This window comes from Myxine glutinosa, chromosome 6 (genome assembly GCF_964187855.1).
Source record: "Myxine glutinosa chromosome 6, kmMyxGlut1.1, whole genome shotgun sequence".
Lineage (NCBI taxonomy): Eukaryota > Metazoa > Chordata > Myxini > Myxiniformes > Myxinidae > Myxine > Myxine glutinosa.
Window position 1 is genome coordinate 61,084,829 of NC_136266.1, and position 24,856 is coordinate 61,109,684.

Below are 24,856 nucleotides of genomic sequence, written 5' to 3' on the forward strand. Positions count from 1 at the left end.
TTGGTGCCCAAAAAGAAAAATACAACAACACAGGTTTTCTTTGAGTATGTATTAGTAAAAAAAAAATAATCAGATGCATAAATAAAAGTACATAGATAGATCAATGCATTGTTTGTATATATAATTCATGATTTGGGTTTGAGGCAAAGGGAAAGAACACGAGACATGTGAGATCAGCAAAGCATCTTCCTATACATCGATCACTATCATCTACTTATGGACATTGTTGGAGTTTAATTGAGCCACAATTTAGATTTTTTTCCAAATCAGCAGTAAGAGTCAATAACCAATATGATAACCAGGTTTGAAAGTTATCTTCATGAAATAAAGGTGCTCAGTTTGCCAACTCTTAACAATGGATGGAATCAACAGAATGTTGATTAAGGTATGCTAACCACCATCAGCCCACCTCAATGTCCTGTTGACTCAATCCATTGTTCTACCTGTCTGCCAATGCAGACCGTCACTAGCAAGACTCGTTCTTCATTCTGCCAACTCATTAGCCTGCATTTTACTCGATGTCTGCATCACTACATAGGTTTGCCATTATTGCTGGAACTTCGTTTCCATAAATTCTAGAGGAACCAAAATTCGATGAAACTAACCGTTTGTATAAACCCATATGAGATGCTGAAATGATATTCTTTCCACTCTCAGAGATACAAGTCCTCGAAAAAGAAATGTAAAAGGCAAAGAACCTGCAGGGAAGAGCAAGGGAATAAATCTATGATTTTAAATTTGAACATTTGTCAACCATTTCCATGTTTTTTTGTATCTGCACAAATCATATTTACATCAACCCTTTTTAATCTCTATATTTAACCTTAATCCCTAAGAAAGACACTCCATATTTCATGTGCATCTTAACGAGTTGTGAATGAATTTTTACCCTTAATCTATGGGATGAACTCTGATATATGACAACACGAATGCTGGTTCAAGACCTGACTTAACATTCCGGATCTATATCATTTTCTTCTAACAAAGAAAAAAACATTTGTTGCAAGAAAACCTACCAAGCAGGAAGTCTGGCCAATTCACTCTCCAATCCAAATGGGAATATGTAGCGACAATTTTGCAATTAAAGTCATGTACAACACCCATAATAGCAGCTGCAAAATACACAAGCTAATGAACTGTACAGAAAGCAAAGTAAAACGACTCCTTGGTAACAGGAGGAAGGAAGGAAGGTGGAGGAAAAGTTACAGTGTGCAGTCATGTTACATGAGGCTGATGCTCAACTACACTTGAAAAAGGCCAATAAATTGAACATATGGCTGCTGCATCAATTTAAACACAACAGCAACAACAATGAACAGGACATCTCGTTTCACATGGTTGAACACATTTTGCTGAAAAATAATTAGAAGGACAGGCCTTCTGGATGGCCTTATAACGAGAGACCCAAAGTCACAGAAGGCGATGACCAAAGTCAGAATGAACTTGTATTCGATCAACAAGTCCAGCAGCACTTCACCAATAGTTTTCATGGCTATAATATCAAATACATATCATTTCCATAAAAATAACATTTCGACATACAAAGACAAAATAATTGTGGACTTGAGTCTTTCCCTCCATCGTGTAACCATTATAGTTGAAGAGGTATTTTAGAGCGAAAGACAAGACTAAAGACAGACTTTCGGCTTCTCCCGACTCCACTCTTAACCCAGATAAACTTTATCGCAGTAGATTGTCGGAGAGGAAAATAACCAGGATCGCCAAGTGCAACATATCCACAAAATACAATGGTCCCATTTATCAGCAACAATGATGTCACAGAATGTCAGCGGATGTCACAGAAGTTATCATTTAATTACTCAAACTAGCTCAAAATTTTCTGATATGGTTTCTTCTTGGACATTTACTCTGGATTTATCTACAGCTGAGAGATTACCTTGGCAGCAATTGGACAGCACAATCAAAATCTGAAACCGGAACAAGAATCCATGTTAAATTTGTAACAGCAATTCAAATGATATTTGTTGTTGTTGAAGATGAGAATTGCACCTCGAGTGTTAAATGGGAAAGGCTATTTCTTTCTTTATTGCGATAAGCAAGTCGCGCTAAAACCATGGGATGTTTAGTTGCTGGAGCATACAACAGCACTGCCACCACAACAGCAGATCTCATGGAAGATGGTCATGAGAAGTCGCAGTGTTGAGCAGTGGGAATGAAGGAGGAGATTCCATCGAAGAAGTACCATGAAGGAGGACGCATCAATAAAAGAATTCGCGAGTAACACACGAACTTATGGGTTGGGGTAGTTCAAAGGTGCCTTCATACGTAGAAGAGTCGGACAGTGGACGTGCTCACCAGCAGGTCATCATCAAAAAACTTTGTTTCTATAATAATATTACCACTGGGAAAAGGGAACAAAGAAGCACATTAATCACAATACAGCTCCTCGAGGAATAAAATGAACGAGCAAGTAGACGAAGAAGTGATATGGTGAGTAGAGCAATGGATGAAGCCTCACTTGAGCACACTTGCAGACATCATTTGGTTCTCAGGGGCAGCCTCGATTAGAGACTGCCACGTGTTTGTGGAGTTTGGAATGACAAAACCAAAGTCAAAGTACCATTCTGTGCAGGGAAAAAAAACACCTTGTATTCCACCAGGCGATTTGCTAGAATGAAAAATTCACAATTTACCAACAAAGCCATAAACTTCTAAACATTCTGTGGAGTACATTTAAGAAGTTTTAAAAGTTTTTTTGAAGTAAACAATGAATTACAATGGTGTTTCAGTAGTTAATTGTTTGCCTGACCGTTGTTGATAAAGTTAATAGCTACATGATCATTAATCTTTCCAAATGTCATGTCGCTGCAGCTCAACGTGTCTCAAATACATAACGATACCGTGTGCTGCTTCACAGTAGGAAACACGTTTGCAAATCAGGATCTTAATTTATGTCCAACAGCATACTTAGAATTGTCCTTCTTTGATCTGAATAAGTTTGTTCTGCTGGGTTGTCATACAGAATCTGCAAGGGGATAGAGGTGATGCTCAAATGAAAGACATGATCAGCATAATGCATAGCTGTTCTGATCGATTTTGTTTTGGTTTTAGTTGATGAAAATTAACAACCTCAAATTCTTGCAAATTTAATTATTGATAGGTCTCTTTGTTGAAAGGGTTTAATAATATTGTCGTGTCGACCCTGTAGTGAACACCTCAGGGTGACAGATGGCCAAAACGAGCTTTACTCCGAGGCGTATAAGCCGAACCTGGCAGGATTATCTCTTTGGCGCATGCGGGGGAGGACCCGAGGTCTTACCTGAACGGACGGCCGCGACAGGGGTTTATTCCTCGACCCACAAACAAATAAATGAACAATACAGGCACGACAAAGAAATGCAATCAATACGGGGTTTATTTAATTAATGCAAAGTAACAGGGAAGGTGAGGTAAACTAAAAGTTCTAAATGAGGGTCCCTCCACACAGACTCAAAGACACGAGCAAGGGAAAAATAACGAAAATAAATGTTCATTGTCGAGCAGGCACTTAGCTCCGGTCTCAACGAGGGTTTGGTGTGGTTTTCCCTGTGTGGGAAACACGCGTTGCGCGAAGTCACGTCCACAACCAGCCGCCGGTGCAGGGCAAACAGGCAAGAGCTCCTCCCTTGGTCCTTCTTGATCGGCTGCACTGAGCTCCGACCGTCTCTTAGGCGCACCCCGCACGAAGCGCAGCACGATTGCGTCCTCTTTCGTTGGCAACCAGGCAAGAAGAGACGAAGAGCAAGCGACCAGGCAAAAGGAGACCGCCCCACCAAAACCAGAACAAAAAGAGCAATTCAGGCAGAATCTTCCTCCTTATCCTTTTCAGCCCGAGCTGCCTGACATCACATCACCAATCGCCAAGCGCGATTGAACCACCCCATCATTCTTCAACCACTCACAAAACTCGGGGTGTGGTTTTCTTTTACACGCGTCATCGAGGCAGAGCCTCATCGTTCATCGAGAAAGTTCGCGTGACGTCGGTTGTAGGAGGAGTGGGGTTTAGTCCTATCGGGCAGCTGTAGGGTTTTTGCTAGCACTGCCGGTATTGTGGGTGAATGGAGCATTCGTGGCATGGCTTTTTGATGAATATAAAAACGAAGGGCAAAATCACAAGAGGCCTTTACACACAGGGGAATTATTGACCATAAGCCCTAGCTAAATAACACAACTCAACTCCTCCCTCCGTGTGGACACATAAACACTCTTACCCGGACAGTCGGCCTAACTTAATTTACATCGAGGTGGGTTCTTCTTCTTCGCGACACTCGGAGCATGCCAATCTACACATTCTGAACTTCATTAAGGTATTTCATCCATACCCCAAAAACATAACAATATGGCTTGGCCTATTTAACATTACCTTCTGATCTCATGTCTCATGATGCTGGGAACCCAGGTTCAAGTCCCACATACTATACTAGTCTGGGTACCCAGTGCTGCATGGGGAAAAAAAAATATGTAGGGCAGTTTACTACTACTACTACGACTACTACTACTACTACTACGACTACTACTACCACTACTACTACTACTACTACTACAACTACTCCGGCACATTGTGCATTGAGAACGTATGGAGTTATTGTCCTCATGGTGGCGAGCTTTCCCTGGCGGGGGTTTCAGGGCATGTTGGACATTGAAAAGCTATGGAGTTATTGGCCTCATTGTGGTTACCTTTTCCTTGCGGAATAGCAGCAGCACTGCCTGGCCCCACGTCCCAATACACACTTTATAGTGGCCTTTGGTGGCCTCAAAACAACCTCCAAGGCCAATGTGCAGTGGCTTAAAACCTTGCCCAGATTGTAAAGTATCCACACCCAAAATTTGGGGCCTCTCAGTGCTACGGTTTGGCTGTGTAACAAACGTAACAAAGAAACACACAAACACTTGAAAGGATTACCTCTGCCACCGAAGGTGGATGGAGATTATGTTTACACCCATGTCTGTTTGTTTGCCTGTGAACAAGATATCCCAAAAAGTTGTGGACGGATTCAGACGAAATTTGGCAGAAAGGTAGCGTATGTGACAAGGACGAAATTATTAGATTTTGGTGAATATCCGGATTCGGATCCGGCTCGTAGAATTTTTAAAAGTGATTCTTCACCATTGGAAGATAGGGCCAAAACCGACATATAGCAGGATATCTCAAAAAGTTGTGGACAGATTTGGACGAAACTTGGTGGAGAGGTTGTGTGTATGACAAGGACTTAGGGATTCGATTTTGGTGAAGATCTGAATATGCATTCGGATACGATAATTATTTAATTTATAAGTGATTCTTCACCCCGGTGTGTACCCCGGTTTAGAATAGGTACACCGTATCCCTGCGTGTCGTAAGAGGCGACTAAAAGGGTTGGCGTCAGGAAGGGCATCCAGCCATAAAAACATTGCCTCAAAAAGAGAACCATGGCAATTACAACTACATATGGGCAGGGTACAGCCCGAAGTACCCCGTGGGGGACCCCACTCCCTCTTGTCAAAACTCAAGGTGGGAAACCCGATCGAAGCAAGGGTGGAAATCACTCCATTTATGAGGACAAAACGTCTGATGCACGACGTGGAGATCGGTTTCTGAGGTTTGGGACATGGAATGTAGGGACAATGACAGGGAGATTTGCACAAAAAAGGTGCAAAAACAGATCCTAGCAACTACAGACCAATCAGCCTTCTCCCAATTATCAGCAAAGTCATGGAATCCATCATTGCTTCGGATATGAAATCTTTCCTCTTCTCCAATGGCTTGATCTCTGATCATCAATTTGGTTTCAGACCAGGTCACTCTACTCTGGACATGCTGCTTCTGCTGTCTCAACAATGGATGGAGGTCCTCAACGCCAAACAGGAAATTAGAGCCGTCTCCCTCGACATATCACGTGCCTTCGATACGGTCTGGCACCCCGCTCTGCTCACCAAACTCTCCTCCTTTGGTATCCATGGAAATCGCCACGCATGCCTGGCAGACTTCCTCTCTCATCGTAGTCAACGTGTGGCCCTGAATGGGTTTCTCTCATCTCCTCTTCCTGTTCAGGCTGGAGTTCCCCAAGGCAGTGTTCTGGGCCTTGTGCTTTTTCTGGTCTTCATCAATGATCTCTCTGACTCTCTTGAAAATCCTCTCTATCTCTTTGCTGATGACTCCACTCTCTGCCGCTCCATTCCTCATCCCTCAGATCGGCAGTCTGCAGCCTCCTCACTCTCTGCAGACCTGGACAAAATCACAGACTGGGGAAACAAGTGGAACATGCCTTTCAATCCTGACAAATCTCACACTCTTACGATGTCTCTCCAAAAAGACCGACTAGACAACCCTCCCATCTACTTTCTGAATAATCCTCTCCAAGAAGTTCTGTCACTCAAGCTTTTGGGTCTCACTATCTGCCATGATCTTTCCTGGGAAAACCACATTTCCAAGCTGGCCTCCAAAGCCAGTCGCCGACTGGGCATCTTCCGTCGTGCAAAGTCCTTCCTTGGCACACCTGAGCTCCTCACCACATACAAGGCTTTCATCTGCAGCTCAATGGAATACTGTTCCCCCCTCTGGTCTGGTACTCCTGCCTCACACCTAGCTCGTCTTCACGCTGTTGAAACCAAAGCGTTCAGAATCATTGGAATCTCCGCGATGACGCTATCTCCGAGGGCCTTTCACTTACTCACCGCAGGCAGGTTGGTGGTCTTTCCGTCTTCTACCGACTCCTCTCCGGCCTTGCTCCCCCAGCGCTCTCTGGGCTCTGTCCCCCAAATATTCCTGCAGGTCGCAGGAAGAAGGAAGAAGTTCAAGGGGAAAGCCGATGGAAAATGTGAAATTCCTGCAGGTCGCACAGAGCCTGCAACCCTCTTATGGTTAAACTGCCAAAATCAAGACTCTCTGCTCACCTTCACTCCTTCATTCCTCTTTTCTCCCGCCTCTGGAACAAACTCCCTCACTCTCTTCAATCCCACTCCTCCCTCCAGGTCTTCAAAACGGCTGTTCACCACCATCTCTCATCTTCCCCAATCCAAAACCTTGATCTTTTCTACCCCCGCTAATTTCACCCCAAATCCACTTTTTTGAAGTGACTTTTGTCTTCTTTCCTGGAAGTCCTTGGTGTCCTTGCGATTTATACCTATCCTGCCTCCCCCCAGGCCCTCTCCCTCCCACACATCTCCCGATGTCCCTGCTCTCAAATGTTGTGTTTGTGTGCTTCCTCCCCTTCTCTCCCCATCTTGTCGACCGCTCCCCTTTTAAATACTTTGTTTGCTTGTTTGTTTGATTTGTTTGTTTGATAAATGTTAGCTCTTTCACGAGCCTCGACTCTGTATACAAAAAAAAAAAAAAAAAAAAATCGGGAGAAGTGGTGGAAGTATTGGTCAGAAGAAGAGTGGACATATGTTGTGTGCAGTAGACGAGATGGAAGGGAAGTGGTCTGAGAATGGTGAAAGGTAGGCAGGGACAGAAATACAAGTTTGTGTGGCAAGGGTGCCCAGAAGGCGTGCATGGTGTTGGCGTCCTGTGTTCTGAGGAGGTTGTAGAGAGTGTGACGAGAGTGAGTGAAAGGTTGATGATGGTGAAAATTATGATTGGAAAGGTCTTGGTGAACGTCATCTCGGGATATGCTCCGCAGGTCGGTCAGAGCGATGAAGAGAGGGTCAAGTTCTGGTGTGCAATAGAGAAGCTGATGGAAAATGTGAAAGATGACGAAGTTGTTGTGGTAGGAGGAGACCTAAATGGACATGTGGGAAGGAGTATGGACGGTTTTGAGGGACTTCATGGGGGTTACGGATATGGTGTGAGAAATGGAGGTGAAAGGATTTTGGAGTTTGCTGATGAAACTGATTTGTTGATTTGTAATACTCAGTTCCAGAAAGGGGATAATAAGCTTGTTACATACAGTGTTACATACTGCAGAAGAGTAAGGTGGGTCGACGACAACCGTTGACTACCTAATGGTGCATAGGCGAGATAGGGGGCACCTCCGAGACACAAAGGTGATCCCGGGGGAGGAGGCTGTTTCACAGCACCACTTGGTTGTCTGCGACATAAGGGTGAAAGGTGCGAGGGGAGCTCGACAGGTGAAGTACCAACCGAGAATGAAGGTGTGGAGGTTGAAAGAGGTGACAGTGAGGGAGGCATTAAAAGAGAGGCTGAGTATGGTAGAGGATAATGTGGTTGAGCTTGAAAGTGGTTGGATGTCAATGAAAGTTAGTCTGTTGGGAGCCGTTGGTGAGGTATGTGGATGGACAAAAGGACCACCGAGGCACTCGGAAACATGGTGGTGGGATGAAGTTGGAAAGAGGATTGACGAGAAGAGGAAGAAGTTCAAGGAGTGGCCGAAGGTGAAAGGTACGGGGGCAGAGCATGAAAGTTATAAGGCAGCTAAGAAGGCTGCAAAGAAAGAGGTAGCAAAGGCGCAGGAGGCATGTAAGAAAATGTTCGGAGAACGCTTGGATTCGGAGGAAGGTCAGAGAGCGTTATTCAGGATTGCAAAGCAGATAGCGAAAGAGAGGTGTGATGTGATGGGGGTGAGTTGCTTGAAGGATGAAGTGGGACAAATTGATGTGGACCCAGATGGAATTAAAGGAAGATGGAAGAGATAAATGGAAATGCTGTTGAATGCAGAGAATGAATGGAATGGCAACATCGAGAGCAACCCAGTTTTAGGACCGGCAGAGAAGATAACTGAGAAGGAAGTTGAGGAAGCAATAAAAGCAATGAAGAGTAAGAAAGGCGGGAGGGCCGACGGGAGTTGTGGGAGATATGTTGAAGGCAGCAGGAAGTTGGGGTGCGAAGAGAATGATAGAGATCTGTAATCTGGTGGTGAAAGAAGGCCGTATTCCAGTGGATGGGAACTGAGTACCCTCGTCCCTCTATACAAGGGGAAAGGCGACCCTCTGGACTGTGGCTCGTATCGAGCGATAAAGTTATTGGAGCATTGAATGAAGGTATTGGAAAGGGTGTTGGAGAGGAGGATGAGGAAGAAAGTGAAGATCGACGAAATGCAGTTTGGATTTATGCCAGGAAGAGGAACGACAGACGCACTTTTTATTGGAAGGCAGTTGCAGGAGAAGTACATGGAGAAGAGGAAGAACTTGTTTCTTGGGTTTGTTGCTCTGGAGAAAGCATTCGATAGGGTTCCACGTGAAGTAGTGACATGCGCATTGAGGAAGTTAGGAGTGGAGGAATGGTTGATCAGAGTCGTGATGGCAATGTACGAGAGAGCGCGCACAGCTGTAAGGACGACGGTCGGGAACAGTGGTGAGTTTGAGGTGAAGGTGGGAGTGCATCAGGGGTCGGTACTAAGTCCACTACTATTTGTAGCTGTGATGGAGGTGCTGGCTCGGAATGCAAAGGATGGTTTACCGTGGGAGTTGTTGTGTGCAGATGATCTGGTGTTGATTGCAGAAAGTATGGATGGACTGAAGGAGAAGATGAACAAGTGGAAGGAATGTCTGGAGACAAAAGGTCTGAAGGTGAATATCGGAAAGACGAAGGTGATGGCAAGTGGTAAATAAAGCATGTGGTGAGGTGGAAAGAACTGGGAAGTGGCCGTGGGCTGTGTGCAGGAAGGGTGTCGGAGTGAATTCCATTCAATGTACAATGTGCGGTGTGGGTTCATCAAAAATGTAGTGGTTTGAGAAGGTCATTAACCAGTGTGGCAGCTACATTCAAGTGTAAGGTGTGCACAGAGGGAGCTGCAGATGGAGGAAATGTTGAGTTGGATCTTGGAGACGGCGTGAAGCTGGAAGTTGTGAAAACATTTTGCTCCCTCGGAGACATGCTGAATGGAGGTGGATCAGACTCGGCAACGGTTGCTGGAGTGAGATGTGCATGGAAGAAGTTTCAGGAACTGAGTGGCGTGCTGACGAGGAGGGGAGTGTCGTTGAAGCTGAAGGGAAAGGTGTATGCTGCATGTGTGAGGAGTGTTATGATTTATGGGAGCGAGACATGGGTAATGAACGTAGAGCAGCAACGAAGGCTGGAAAGGGTGGAAATGCGAATGGTTCGGTGGATGTGCGACGTATCGTTGAGAGAGAGGAAGACAAATGATGAATTGCGAAAGATGATGGGAATACAGCCTGTGATGGATGCTGTGAAGAGAAACAGGTCGAGATGGTTTGGTCATGTGTTGAGGAAGAATGAAAGTGACTGGTTGAGAAGAGTGATGGAAATGAATGTAGAAGGAAGTAGAGGACGGGGAAGACCGAGAAAGACTTGGCTAAAGATGGTGGAAGAAGAAATGCGGGCAAGGGGGTTAACAAGGAGAGATGCAGAAAATAGGGTGAAATGGAGAAGATTGTGATGGGGCCCGCAAGGTTAACCCCCGCTCTCGCAGGGAAAATGGCCTTAAAATGCCTGTTGTTGTTGTTGTAAGTGATTCTTCACAATTGAGAGATCGGGCGAAAAGCGATATGTAACATGATATTTAAAAAAATTATGGACGAGTTATGACTAAACTTGGTGGAAGAGTTGGTTTATTGACAAGAACAAGCCGATTAGATTTTGGTTCAGGTCCGAATCCAGATCTGGCCTATCAGTGGGACACAAAACATAAACTGTTCAGCTTGGCGGAGGTATGCGCTGTGTCGAGTGCCGTCCTCGTTTCCAGATGTACTTGCAATTCACATCACAGTAAAACGATGCTGCCTGTATGACATGTACTAATATCTTTGTCCTGCATGTTATTTATGTGCAAGACCTATATGAGCATTAGATCAATGCAAAACAAAACAGAAAAACATTTATTTAAAGCACAAGTAATACAACACAAGACAAACAGGAAGTAAAATGATATCAGATGATGTGTGGAATCAGTCCCCTGTATTTTGAATGACTGGCAAACACAGAAACGCCAGGTGCCAGTGGAACACAACAGGTATGTTTACACAGAATGCAGCTGTTGTTAGAAACCCACTTATACTGGAAGGCAGACGCACAGTTGTTTGTGATAAGAAGGCAAAAGGTGGTTGTTCCCCATTTTACAATTTCAATTACATCGGGTGGGATCAGACACAAGCAAACCAAACCGAGCGAGCAAAGTTAAGAGCACAATGGCGCGTCTCACCCTCCAAACATTGGCCCTTGAAGAAAACTTTCTGCTCCAACCGAAACTTCTCCATTTTCTCGGTGGAGGAAAAGTTGATTTCTCGAGACACGGATTTACATTTCAGGATTTTCTTTGGTACCCGAGCTGTGCAGCATTTACAGGAAAAGCAGATTCCAAAATAATTATATTATCAGGCAAACATGATATGAAAGTCGGATAAACAATTGATCACTATCATAAATGCAATAGATGTGCACATCTATAAATGGCCTCTAAAGGTGGTTATAAATGCAATAGATATAACCCAATGAGAATTATCAGTTCGATTTCGATTGTAATCGCAATTGCAAAACTTCAACAGCGGTTTTGTTCTTTCTCTTGTCCTTAAAACCCACGACGAGTCCTTCCTGAAAAAGGAATACAGTTTGGAGTAGACATTTTCAATAGTGTGCTCCATAGCCCCGGCAAATCAGACACATATGTTATCGCTCACCTTGATGTTCGACACCTGGGGCCGCCAGATCATCCATGCCTTGCCAAAGGACTTTGCCACTTTCACCATCACGCAAGTTCATCCAGTTTCTAGTGCAAGGTGTTGAGGAAGCTACTGAGAAGTGAATGTAGGCAGGTAAACCGATAGCCCCAACACAAAAAAAAAAACCTCTGACAGCATGACCACCTTCACTCATACCTAGCAACCTGCCAAGTACACCTTTACATTACAGCACGTGCTGTGCAAAACATTTCAACAAAAGGCTTTAGCGGACATTATAATCAGGACAGCAGGATAGCATACAGACAAGACAGCAAGCTCATTGCTCATTTGGCCTGTTCTGTGGTTGAAATTTTACGAATACGAAAATGACAATGACATCATACACTACTCACAATAAGTTAGGGATATTGTGGGAGTGAGTTTATGTTTTTTATGGGGGTTAGGGTTATGGTATTGAAATCAAGAATGCTGTGTTTTTCACACTCATCAATAACCATAGAATTAGGACCAACAACTTTTTTCAACATAATTAAAACACAAAATCAACCACACCGAAGAACCTGCCAATATCCCTAACTTATTGTGAGTAGTGTAGTGTTATGTGGAATTGTGCCACCGCATACAGGATGACAGTCCTTCAAATGGATATATTAACCCAGCATTATCTACTGTTAGGCATAGGGTTCATGAACAATTTTCATTCTCTGATGTCTCATCGAGAACATTTTACAGAAATAAAATGGTTATAAATAATAATGAGTTCCCTTCCAAGGAACTTCAATACAGGAGGAAGTTGATGGCCAATCAAGGCCTGTGCAATGGCTGCCAACCTATGGCTGTTTGCCCATGCTCTCGTCTTTTTTAAATGCTGAGCATCAAGCAAGGAAGCAGCACGTACCACCTCCTAGACTCAGAGCTGACGCTCTAACCATTACGCCACCGAGTCTGGTTGACGATCAGGATGACCATAGATACACAAGGAAAGACTAGTTCACAAATCGGTTTTTTTTTTGGAAAGGCCCTGTAGGATCTTTAAAAGCACAAGTGATTGGTAGCAAAAGGGACAGATTGCTTCAACTCCCCTCCAAAGGTCAACATGCTCCACGATGCAGCACCTCCTTTTGGCATTGTACCAGAATGTAGTTTTAGTCAACCAAACTAGGGATTTGTCCCGGAACTAGAAGGCTCAGTGGCATGCACCATTTCCTAATCAAATGAAGTATCTGGAACACACTGTTAAACAGAAGTAGCACGTAGAAAACCCTTTTGAAAAACAGATGCGCAATAAACCCATCGATAAGGCAATTAACCTAAACTGGCAGATGGTTTATTTTAAATTATCCTTCATTAAGACTTTCCTCATTGCTGCAGGGGCACGTAATGATGAGGTGTGGGGCTAATTGCTCCCACAATGGCAGTACACACCTCTCAGGAGCTTGCTACTGCCACATATTTCAACGTTTTCATTCCATAAACATATACCTTTTGCCAAGGTAGAAATGAAAGCACGGCTGAAACAAGCAACCTGATATTTGGTAAAAACAAAAATGAAAAATGAGAGTAGTGGTAGCGGAAGGATTTAAGATCATCTGCAATTAATCGTTCCCACTCTCAATTTCCCTAGACATCTTACACTCTCACGTGACGAGAGGCTCAGCGAGTAGAAATCCTGGATTCTAGCGCCTCGTGTGACGTAGCGTAACGGAGCAACATAGTGCAAGGTGACCTGTTGTCAGGGAAACAACAGCTCGGATATCAATGGGCAATATAAATCTTCCAATCTGCAAGGCAAAAGTGTCCTCGATGAAAATCCTACAAGTCCGTCATGCCAAACCCATTTCTCATTTCAGAGTGGGCATCGAGAAAACTTCTGCACTTTGTAACAATGCGTATTATTTCTTTATTAAGTTGCCAATTGCCATTTGCCAAACTTGCCAGTTAAGTTGCTTGTGCCAGTCTCAGGATACGAGACCGAATCCACATCAAACGAATGTGCGTGCTGGCAGTATATACAAAGGTCACCATCGCCGAGCATAGCGTTTAGGAGGGCAAAATAAAGCCGGATGTCCCATCTGCTTGCATTTGGAAGTCTACTATCCAAAACCTCTCTTGAGGTTATTTTATTCATTTTTTCGGTTTCCTAACAAATCAAAAACGAACTTACAAAATGAGATTAATCAAGAATTGACATCATTTGTACTACTGTTCAGCCTCAATGTACAACTACGACCACATCTGTAATGGCCCCATTTATTTTCTTCTTGTGAAGTCAACTGGAGAGAGCTTTTGGCCGAAGACTTCCACAAACCGGCTGGCCAAGTCCAACATTCGACCGAAGGTCACAGGTGTTTGGAATTTGTTCATGGTGCCGGTGGTTACCGGCCTACTCTTCAAGAAGGGCACCGTTGGATCTTTGACGTCCACCAACCAACGTGGGCAGACGAGACACCCAGTACAAGTCCATCCGAGGGTCGGCACATACATTGAAGTCTCGCCCTTCATGTGAAACAACAGGGTGACAGTTTAGAGCTGGGTTGAGATTCAAACCCAGGCTAGACAGCTCAGGTGAGTGCATACCTCTAGTCGAAGCTATCCTGCCTGCTCTATATTGTGTTGTAGCCTCTGTTTTGAACCAACCTATAGCTCAACACATGGAAATGTACGAATGGCTGCTGTCCATCCAGACGACACACATTTCTGGACTAGGACATTGTGACGCTCAAAACCTTTGATCAAACCATGTGCTCATTTTGCCGACATCAGGAGATTGACAGGTTGAGCAACCGCTCGACAGGGGCTTGAACTCAAGACCCCAAGATCTTCAGCCCTTAAGACCCCTTAACCGTTAAGCCAACATCAGTCTCACATTGCTCTTCATGTGCACCGAGTCTGAAATGCAAACTGAGAAACAAGAAAAGGTGTTGCTTTTATTTGTAAAGTCTTTTCCACCAAATCTAGCAGGTTATAAATCTAATTATCAACGACTCAAAACTTTTCTCCCACCACCACCACCACCACCACCACCACCACTATTACCATCAGGACCGATGAATCCCACCTTCTTTGTGGGGTCAACCGAAGGGAAAGTTTGCCTCGTTTTTCCTGGACTTGCTGGCCAGGCCTGATGAAGTCGATTTGAGGAGGAATCTGGAATGGAATTGGATCAGGGTGCCGGCGATAACTCGCCTACTCTTTGCGAACGACAGACGTAGTGGGATGATTACCGTCCTGAAGGTGATGCGAACACACATGGCACCCAGATTCATATCCATCCAAGGATGTCGGGCATTGTGGTACCTGAGTAGGTGCACGACGACCTGCACCCCCATCCTGTTACAGGTGTCGAGAATTTTGTGCAAAGTGAAATTCCCGACGCAACCTTCCACAAGAGCAAAGACGTAAACATGTTCAACACGTTATAAATCACGTGTTCGGAGCATTATGTATTTAATATTGCACACAGGCTACCTGTCCGTCTCTCCTGCGAAACGACCGCCGACACACCTGGTAGTGGTAGATAGATATGCAGCAGACAGTGCTAAGGATACAACTTGAATCCCTTTAATATGGTCTTCGCCCTGTTGGTTTGCTCCGCCATGGTCGACGAGACAGCAAACAGCGACCTTCTTCGCCCAACCAGGGAAACAAGACTCCTTCCTCACCGCTCCGCTTGCTCCAGCGAGAGCGAGACCGACGTCGTTACGTCATTACGTTCGGTGAGATCATCAAACGATCCGTTGTTTTGCTTTATTTTCAGTTATTCTCCAACTTTCGATGTACCCATCTGCAATATATTTTGTAAGAGTATAATATTCAATAAACCAAGCGGGATTACATATTACATCAAACGTCTCCTTTTTCAGGGAGTACGCGGCATAATTTATCGCTTTTCCCGTTCCTTTTATTATATAGGACCCCTTGAAATGTCGTCACCACAATGTGAGCTGTGATTGGCTGTTCTGAATCCTGAAAGCTGGGATCAGGTAATACCTGCTTATGTTGAGAAGTCTGTGAAATACAATATGCTCGGCCCGGCGATATGTATAATGTACAGAGAGTTTTTAGAGGTTATATATTTATTACGTACACAAACGGCAGAAATTGAGATTAGATGAACAACCTTCCTATATGTCCATTAATGATGTACTGTTTGAACGATGATTGCATCCTGTCTATTAATTACGTACAGATATTATTTACGTACTGTTGGAATAAACCTTTCGACCCTTTAGACTGCTGAGAACCCTTAGACCTTTGAAGACCCTTTAAGTCCCGCAAGACCCTTAAGACCACCAAGACCTCAAAAAAACCCAAAATATGCTTAAAGACCCAAAAGACAGAGTACACAAATAAACAAAAGACCCCAAAGACCCCAAAGACCCAGAAGACTCCAAAGACACAAAAGACCGACTGATCAAAAGACTCTCCAACTCTCTGGAAAATCCTCTTCTTTTTTTTTACTGATGACTCCACTCTCTGCGACTCCATATCTCATCCCTCAAAATCAGCAGGCAGCAGCCTCTTCACTCTCTGCAGACCTGGATAAAATCACAAGCTGGTCAAACAAGTGGAACATGTCTTTCAATCCTGACAAATCTCACACTCTTACTATGTCTCTCCATCAAGACCGTCTGGAAAACACACCCATCTACTTTCTCAACAATGCTCTCAAAGAAGTTCTGTCACTCAATATTTTGGGTCTCACTATCTGCCATTATCTTTCCTGGGAAAACCACATTTCCATGCTGGCCTCTATAGCAAGTCGCCATCTGGGCATCTTCCGTCGTGCGAAATCAATCCTTGGCACTACTGAGCTTCTCCTCATCTACAAAGCTTTCATCCACAGCTTGATGGAGTACTGCTCTCCCCTCTGGGCTGGTGCTCCTGCCTCACACCTCATTTGGCTTCACGCTGTAGAAACCAAGGCTTTCAGAATCATTGGAATCTCCTGCGATGAAGCTGATTCTGAGGACCTTTCTCTCTCTCTCTCTCACCGCAGGCAGGTTGGTGGTCTTTCTGTGTTCTACCGACTCCTCCCGGCCTTGCTCCCCTTGCTCTGTCTGTGCTCTGTCCCCCAAATATTCCTGCAGGATGCATAAGGTCTGCCAGCAACCCTCTTCTGGTGAAACTGCCAAAATCAAGACTCTCTGCTCACCTTCATTCTTTCATTCCTCTTTTCTCCAACGTCTGGAACAAACTCCCTCACTCTCTTCAATCCCTCTTCTCCCTCCAGGTCTTCAAAACAGCTCTTGACGACCATCTCTTATCTTTCCCAATCCAAAACCTTGATATTTTCTACCCCCGTTAATACACCCCAAATCCACCTCCTTCAAATTCCCTTTTCTTTCCTGAAATCCCCTGTATTGTCCATCTTGTTTATCCCGTGTACCATGCCCCAGCCCTCGCTCTTACACAGATCTCCAGATGTCTCTGTTCTCTACTGTTGTTTTGCTTCCCTGTCTCTCGCCCTCTCGTCTCCCACTCCTTTTATTATATGTTATATGTGTTAGCTCTTACATGAGCCTCAACTGAATATACAAAAAACACCACGAAGACCCAGAAGACCCCAAAGACCCAGAAAGACCCCAAATACCTAAAATACACTGAACATTCAAAATACACCGAAGAACCAAAGGACCCTGAAGACCCAAAAGACCCTGAAGACTACTAAGACCCTTGAAGACCCCAAAGAGCCAAAATACCCTGATGATCCAAAATATCCTGAAGTCCCAAAAGACCCCGAAGATCCCCAAGACATAAAATACCCCAAATACCCCAAAAACGCAAAAGATCCCAAATACCCTGAAGACCCAAAATACCCTTAAAGCCCCAAATATCAAAAAGACCCCAAAAACCCTTAAAGATTTGGAGGAGCCAAAACACCATGAATACTCAAAAGACCCTTGATCATTTAGAGTTTTAGACCACTTGAGCCATTTTCGATTACAAATAAATACTGTAATATCACATTTGAAATATCACAAATAAATTTGTACAAAAGAAATGTTTGTGTTATGATCGGTGTAAATCATGACAACACAGAAACACATATCCAGTCAGGTCATTTGCTTCAGTTAAAACAAGGCCGTGCCTCTGCAGCGACATGTGGTGAGGCGAGCGCAAGCAGAGCGGAGCCACACTAGTATATACAATTCAGGAACTTCACAAGTCTGAACACGTGGGTGTGATATAAATACATGGACACGTCATGTGGTGTACTTATCACTATAATCTCCATCGTTCTCCACCAAAAAGATTACATCCACATTGTGACGAGCCAGGTACAGAGTGTTGTGAGTGCACCACGTTTTTTGTTTTTTTGTATGCAACATCGAGGCTCGTGTAAGAGCTAACATTAATCACATAAAAACAAACTGACACATAAAACATATAATAAAGGGAGCGGGAGACAAGATGGGGAGAGAGAGAGACTGACTGTTTCTTCCTTTTATTACAAGAGTACAAAAAATCAGTAATGTTCAGTCATAAAGAAACAAAACACAATAAAAATGGTCTCAAGGAAAAATTATTATCAAATCATCATCATCAAGTGTGCATATGACATCATTAAAAACCCACTTTTCTTTAAAACATGTTAAATTCTTGTTCATTTTAAAAAACCGGTATTCTAGCTTTAGTCTTGCATTTACAAGAGCCTTAAAGGTGAGCAGTACATCATATGACGAGTCAGAAGCGTTTCCCATTTTTTTCTTCCTGGATTTATAAATTGCAAACTTGGCTTGGCCAATTAAAAAATTCATTAAAACCACATTTCTAAGGGAAGACGGTCCTAAAACACCATAAATAAAAACATTGTGATTGAAGAGGGAACCAAGCTTCATAAAACGTTCCTGAAGGAATGTAAAAAGAGGTTGCAATCGTTCACACTCAAGGTATATATGCGGTAGGGTTTCAATGGATGCACAGAAGGGGCATAGATTAGAGTTAGCAGTAGAAAACCGGTTCAGTAAAACATTATAAGGTAAAATCCAGTGTACAAGTTTCCATTGAATATCTCCAACATACTTTGGAGTAGGCAAGAGATAAAAACTTCGCCAATTGGGGCAATTGGGTGGTATTGGGGGTAAAACATCCCGCCATCGAAGCCTCGGGTGCTCAGAGAATGTTTTTGCGTATAAAATTTTAACGTACGCGTTGTACAAAGTTTTCTTTGGAAAGGCGGGAAGGGATAATGCAGTATCATCAGGGCTGTTCAGGCCAGGGGACAGATTAAGTGGCGGGCTGAAGACTAGGAGTTTGGGGAAGTCACCCGCTGTTTCCTCGGGGGAAGGGCCAAGTTCCTCGCAGGTATTACGACACGTTGTGGATATCCCTTGAAGGAACCGAGAGATGATCCTGACAGATTTTATTCCGGTTTTTTGTGCCACAGCGGCAGCACTCAGCCGGCAGCTCCCAGACTCTGTCATGAGGTCTTTCACTCGTAGCAGCTTGGCATCAACAAAGCGTTGAACGAGTCCCCTATTATTCAAGCTGTTTTCCAGGAAGGGGTTGTAGCATAGGGGCTCATTCATCAACATTTCCATGTTGTATGTTGCCATTTCACGGGAAAAGGACAGGGTTTGCCAGGCGTTCATCACCCCTTGGTAAAAGGTGGGCAGCAAGGATGAATCGATTTGATGAGGGTTCATCAAGAAAAGTTCTCGGTCGTAACCCAGCTTGCATGTAAGCTGTAATATGCAGTTAGCCAGAGGCCTCCAGAGTAGGGCTTCATCTCCATATACAAGTTGGCGCACGATATGAAGCCGGAAGACCATAATCCGGCTGCGGATATCAATAAGACCTTGGCCACCTTCAGTGAGTGGTAAGTATGCCACGGGGGGTTGGAGCCAGTGTTTCCCGCTCCAGAAAAAGTCGACAATGCTCTTTTGCAGTGTAATAAGAAGGCTCCCGGGCGGTTGTAGGCATATCATCTTATGCCATAGCATAGAGGCGACAAGATTGTTAATGACGAGAGTTCTTCCGCGGTACGAAAGTTGAAAAAGAAGTCCTTTCCAGCGGGCCAGTTTTGCCATTACCTTGTCTGGTAATCCCACCCAGTTCTGCTGCTCAAAGGTGTTGTCTCCGAGGAAAATACCGAGGTATTTAATGCCACTTTTCTGCCAGTTCACTCCTCCTGGTAGGACAATTGGCGGGCAATCTCCAGGTCCTATCCAAAGGGCTTCACTCTTCTTCCAGTTTACCTGGCCTGAACAAGCCTGACAATATGTTTTTAGTGCTTGAGCCACCGCAGTGACGTCAGCACTATTTTTTATATAAATACAGACATCATCTGCATAGGCAGAGACTTTTAGCGGTGTGGTAAGAATTGATCCAGTGAAGCCAGAAATGTGCGTACATAATTGGAGCAGAAGAGGTTCGATGGCAAGAGAGTATAAAAGTCCAGATAGCGGGCAACCTTGCCGTACTCCCCGTTGTACAGCAATGGGGCTACACAATACTTGATTAATTTTAAGAACACTGGATATATTACAATACAAAAGTTTAACGTACGAGATAAAAATAGGTCCAAACCCAAAATTCTCTAAAACTCTAAAAAGGTACATGTGGTCAATACAGTCAAAGGCTTTTCCTTGGTCAATAAAAAACAGACCAACATTCATATTAAAATTGTTACAAAACCGAATGGTATCACGGATAAGAAAGATATTATTAAAAATAGTACGTCCAGGAATACAAAAGGATTGATGTTCTCCTATTAGTACATTCATAAAAGGTTTCATTCGATTAGACAAGGCTTTGGCTAAAATTTTATAATCCGTACATAAAACAGAAATAGGACGCCAGTTCTCTATAAGTTGAGTGTCCGCTTTCTTAGGAATTAAGGTGGTGACTGCTCTCCGGCAACTCCACGGCAGTTGTCCATCCTCTAAACATTCATTCAATACCCGCAGTAGGTGAGGTCCAATGGTGTCCCCAAAAAACTGGAAAAATTCACTTGTCAGCCCATCCAGTCCAGGGGCTTTATCAGGTTCCAAGGCCTTCAAGGCAGCGGTGAGCTCAGGTAACCTAAGAGGATCCTCCAACTGCTGTTTCTGATCCTCCGCCAATGTTGGAAGGTTAGAAACAAGTTCCGATATTGCATCCTGGTTAATGTCATGCCGCATAAACCGTTGTTTAAAATGTTTCCGGGCACATTCCCTGATTCTGCCATCTTCATAAAGGAGTTCCCCATCATGGAGCAAGCGTGTAATCATTGACGAAGAGGCCCCCCTTTTAAGGCTGAAGAAGAATTTGGTTGGAGCATCAAGGTCGTGTATGTACCTCATCTTCAGGCGCAGTAAAGCATTTTGTGCTCGCCTTTCGGATATGGAATTCAGTAAGGCCGTTTTTCCATGGATTTGTTGCCTCATTCCCTGGTAGCTCACACTTGCGGTTCCCTGAAGCTGTTCCTGTAATTCCAGGATTTCATCTTCAAGTAAGGTTGTGGTTTTTCTTTCCTCTTGAACACCATATGCACGATATTGTTGGCAGAATAGTCTGATGTGCGTTTTGGCATTATCCCACCATTGTCTGAGGTTTGAGAAATTCCCTTGGGAGGCAACCAGAATATTCCAAATTTCCGGAAAAATGTCCTTAAAGGTACTATCATCAAGTAAGTTGTTATTAAATTTCCAAAAAGCACTCTTGTGTTTCGGGCAGGGGGCAGAAATTTTGAGAAATGTTGCGCTGTGGTCCGAGAATCCTGATGGGCAAATTTTGGATGACAGAACGAGGCGTTCAAGTGGAGGATTAATATAAAACTTGTCCAAGCGAGCAAGTACAATATTACCCTGAATGCATCGACACCATGTGTATTGCCTGATTGATGGGTGCTGTACCCGCCATATATCTGTCAAATTCATTTGTTTTAAAAATTTGGTGAGAGGGATTGTGGAGGCAGGATGGGGCTCTGCACTGTTCCTGTCTAGTTGGGGTTGAAGGGTGCAGTTAAAATCTCCACCAATACAAACATGATTGTCTTGGTTTTTTAGGGCGTTTTGGCTGTCGAGGGACGTTAGGTGTGTCCCAAGGTCATTAAAAAAAACTCGCCGAGCTACAGGCGTACTTGGGGCATAGATATTAAAAATAGTATAGAATTTTCCACAGTAGTGGAATTCTAGGGATGCTAGGGACCCCTTGTGTATTTCGTCGAATTTAAGCGATGAAGGCGAAAAGGAGGGGCTAAGAATTATTGCGACACCGCCTTTGCGGGAGTCACCGTTACTAAAGAAGGACAGGCCGGGGAAGAGCCTACACCACTCTGCGACACAGTAGTCGTTGGCATGGGTCTCTTGTAAGAGGGCAATGTCAACTTTCTTCTGTAATAAAAAATCCCTTACTTGAACTTTACGGACAGAGCTACATCCTCCGTTAATATTCAAGCTACAAATGGAAAAACTCATTACAGCTATAAGGAGGAGTGACCACCACTCAATTTTTTGATAGCAGTTCATTCTTAGCTTTTTGCGACCACTTCTTTAAACGGTGACGTTGGGAGGAATTGAAATTAAAAACGTGGGGCCGTTTTACCATCAGTTCTAGCGGAATGTATAAAATCAGGTAGCTCCGGAAAAAAGGTTTCTATTACAACATTCCTTTTTCGGAATGTGTCCTTAAGAAACCTTTTTATCTCGGAGGGAGGGATTGGAGGGATTTCTTCTTCCTTGAGGCTACCACATTCACTAACAGAGTCATCTATATCAGATGGCTCAGATGGTGTGTCACACTGGTTTTCATCATTTATCTCCTCACCGTCATCACATCCCTCCATGTTATTGGATGGGGCATAGTCCATAGAGGGGGGGGACGGGGAGGGCATCTTCAGGGGAGGGGGGGGGGGTACTAATTTTTGCGGTTCAACCATATCAGTTTCTAGGTCAGTAGACAAGGGCGAGGATTCATCCACATCTATGTCCTCCAATACCGAGAAACGATTTTCTGTGACGAGGGACAAATCTAGGCCAGAGAGGGGGGGCTGTCGGTTTTCAGTTGTAGGTTTTTTAAAGAGATGACCGTTTTCATCTGTTGTTTGCAGATGTCTTTTTCCTTTTGGGCAGACTAATTGAAACTCGTCCTGGTTAGTGGGAAGAGATTGCAAGGGTTTGGGGGGAGGGGGGGGGGGGAGGGAGGACGTGATCATCGGGAGGGGATTCCCATCGGCTACCACGGCGGGAGAGGTAGGATCAGTTATAGCAGGCAACAAGCTGTGATTGGACGATGTCGCCTGGGGGATGAGATCTATAGTTAACAGGAGATGGCTGCAATTAGATCCTTCAGTAGAGGGAGGGGCCCCTGTTTCAAGGGGAGGGGAAGGGGGTACGGCGGGGGGGTTTGGATTGGTGGTAAGAGGGCTTGGGTCGGTGGTGGACAGATTGGGATCAGTGGTGGTAAGGCTTGGGTCGATGGTGGGAAGGTTCGGGTCGGTGGTGGGAGGGCTTGGTTCGGCGGCGGGAGGGCTTGGTTCGGTGGTGGGAAGGCTTGGGTCAGTGGTGGAAGGGTTTGGATCGGTGGTGGGAAGGTGGGGGGGTTGCTTATTCCCGGTTCGGAGGGGAGGTTGCACTTGTGGAGAATTCTCTTTTCGGGGGCAGTCATGCTTAACATGCCCAAATTGTCCGCAGCCAAAACATTTTAGAACGTTGGTGGACACGTACACTGTATATTCGTTCTGTTGATGTTTTAATTTTATTATAAGGTTTAAATCCTTCTGGGAATTTTTTAAAATCATAAACACTTGCCGCCGGAATGAAACCACGTGCCTTAAATCGTTGTTTCGTGACCCAAAGGGAATCATGGAGATACGAGACACGATGGTACCGTATCGGGACAACTCTTTGATTAGTACATCGTCGGATACAAATGGGGGGCAATTTGATATCACGACTTTTATCGCTGGGCTATCTAGTGGGGAAATCATTACAAATAAATCTGGATCGATTGTCAAACCCTGTTCGACAATTTGTGGGACACAATCCACGTCGGACAAAAAAATAACGATCCGCTTGTTCATCCGTGAAGCGGCAACAACCTTGTCGATCCCGACAACACGACCGGTTGCGAGGACAACGTCCTCGACACTAACCTCACGTTCCGGAGGTACACAAAAGAACCCGTGCTTACGAGTCAGGCTCTGAAAGGCCGTAAATCGAGATAGTGCAGCTGCCATGCTGGAACAGCTGCACTTACAACCCCTCCCCAACTCGGGGAGGGTGAATATATAATACAATCTTCCCTACCCGAACTCCGGGAATGGGAAGTAATCAGACCTCTCCGATTTCCCTAACTTCGGAAAAGGGAGGCAACAAAACAAACTGAAGGAAGGATAAACGAAAGGAAAGAAAAGGAAATAGAGGTTTAAGATGAAGGAGCAAACACTGATCGGGCGACGCCCAAAAACGGCGAACCCTTACCAGCAATCACCCTGTGCTCTCCGGCTCTCTCTCCCGTCTCAACGTATATGGGAATCACCAGGAAGACTCCACGAACAGGTACAAGGACACAGAGGGGGGAAAACGGGAGGGGGGGGGGGGGGGATGGAGCAACAACACAGAGCACTCACAGGCCTCCACAAGCAGACGCCATGACAGTACAACCAGCATACAAACGGCCAGCAGGTGGCGACAGAGAGAGAGAGAGAGAGAGGGAAGCACACAAGTACAACAATAGAGAACAGGGACATCAGAAGATCTGTGGGAAAGACGTTTTCTTTGGGTTTAGATTATATTAATAGTGTACTGTATGTGCCATAGTAATTTTGTCGTGCTGTCCAGGGTGCTGAAGTGTGGTGTTTCTGATGTTATTTACTTTATTATTTTATGAAGAAGGGCGAGCCGACAGAGGGGGTAAAAGGCAGTGCACCGACAGTGGGATAACATATGCAGGGTAACGAATGACAGGTGTCCAATTGTGTTTCAAGAGGAGATTAAACACCCAGACTGGCAATTCGATGTGTTTAGTTACTTTCCTCCACCACCAGGTGGAGGTTATGGTTCCACCCCTGCCTGTCTGCTTATTTACTTGCGAAAATCGAATATTTTTCAAGTACCTGTATATTGGTTGGTCTTGTGCGTTATTCTATCTGGTTGTTTGACTGTCTGTCTGTTTGTTTGTCTGTATGTCAGTCGCCTACAGGTCACAATTTTCAATCGATCTTCACGAAACTTCACCAAATGGTAGAGTTGGTCATAAGCAAGAAACTTATTGTTTTTGGGGTAAAAAGGTCAATAGGTCAACATAGGCCAAAGGTCACCAACTTTGCCAAATTTCTAAAATCTCAATTTTAATCCGATTGACTTGAAATATGAAGAGGATTTGCATATCTGGTCACTGAATTCAACCACCA

General features: G+C 44.4%; 1 protein-coding gene across 4 annotated transcripts; it reads right to left on the bottom strand.

The window, feature by feature from the left end:
* Positions 1 to 1,427: 1,427 nt before the first annotated feature.
* PDE6D (phosphodiesterase 6D) lies at positions 1,428 to 24,115 on the bottom strand. Of its 4 annotated transcripts, XM_078779916.1 has the most exons (6): positions 23,925 to 24,115; positions 15,066 to 15,301; positions 11,515 to 11,603; positions 11,040 to 11,165; positions 2,480 to 2,585; positions 1,428 to 2,362 (listed from the first exon to the last, which is right to left on the bottom strand). In XM_078779916.1, exons 2-6 carry the CDS (start codon positions 15,113 to 15,115, stop codon positions 2,281 to 2,283), a joined length of 453 nt encoding a protein of 150 aa, XP_078636042.1. In that variant the 5' UTR covers positions 15,116 to 15,301; positions 23,925 to 24,115; the 3' UTR covers positions 1,428 to 2,280. The 4 variants fall into 4 exon arrangements, with proteins under 4 accessions (XP_078636042.1, XP_078636044.1, XP_078636046.1 ...); XM_078779918.1 differs by lacking the exon at positions 15,066 to 15,301 and having other exon boundaries at positions 11,515 to 11,628; XM_078779920.1 differs by lacking the exon at positions 23,925 to 24,115 and having other exon boundaries at positions 11,515 to 11,628; positions 15,022 to 15,197.
* Between the last annotated feature and the right edge of the window lie 741 nt (positions 24,116 to 24,856).

Coding starts and splice junctions, on each gene's coding strand:
- PDE6D (XM_078779916.1), bottom strand. CDS start 15,115: ATGGCGGAGCAAACCAACAGGGCGAAGACCATATTAAAGGGATTCAAG. Junction 2,586..11,039: donor CAAGGGCCAATGTTTGGAGG/GTGAGACGCGCC, acceptor TTCCCTGCACAG/AATGGTACTTTGACTTTGGT. Junction 2,363..2,479: donor ATGTCTGCAAGTGTGCTCAA/GTGAGGCTTCAT, acceptor CCCTTTTCCCAG/TGGTAATATTATTATAGAAA.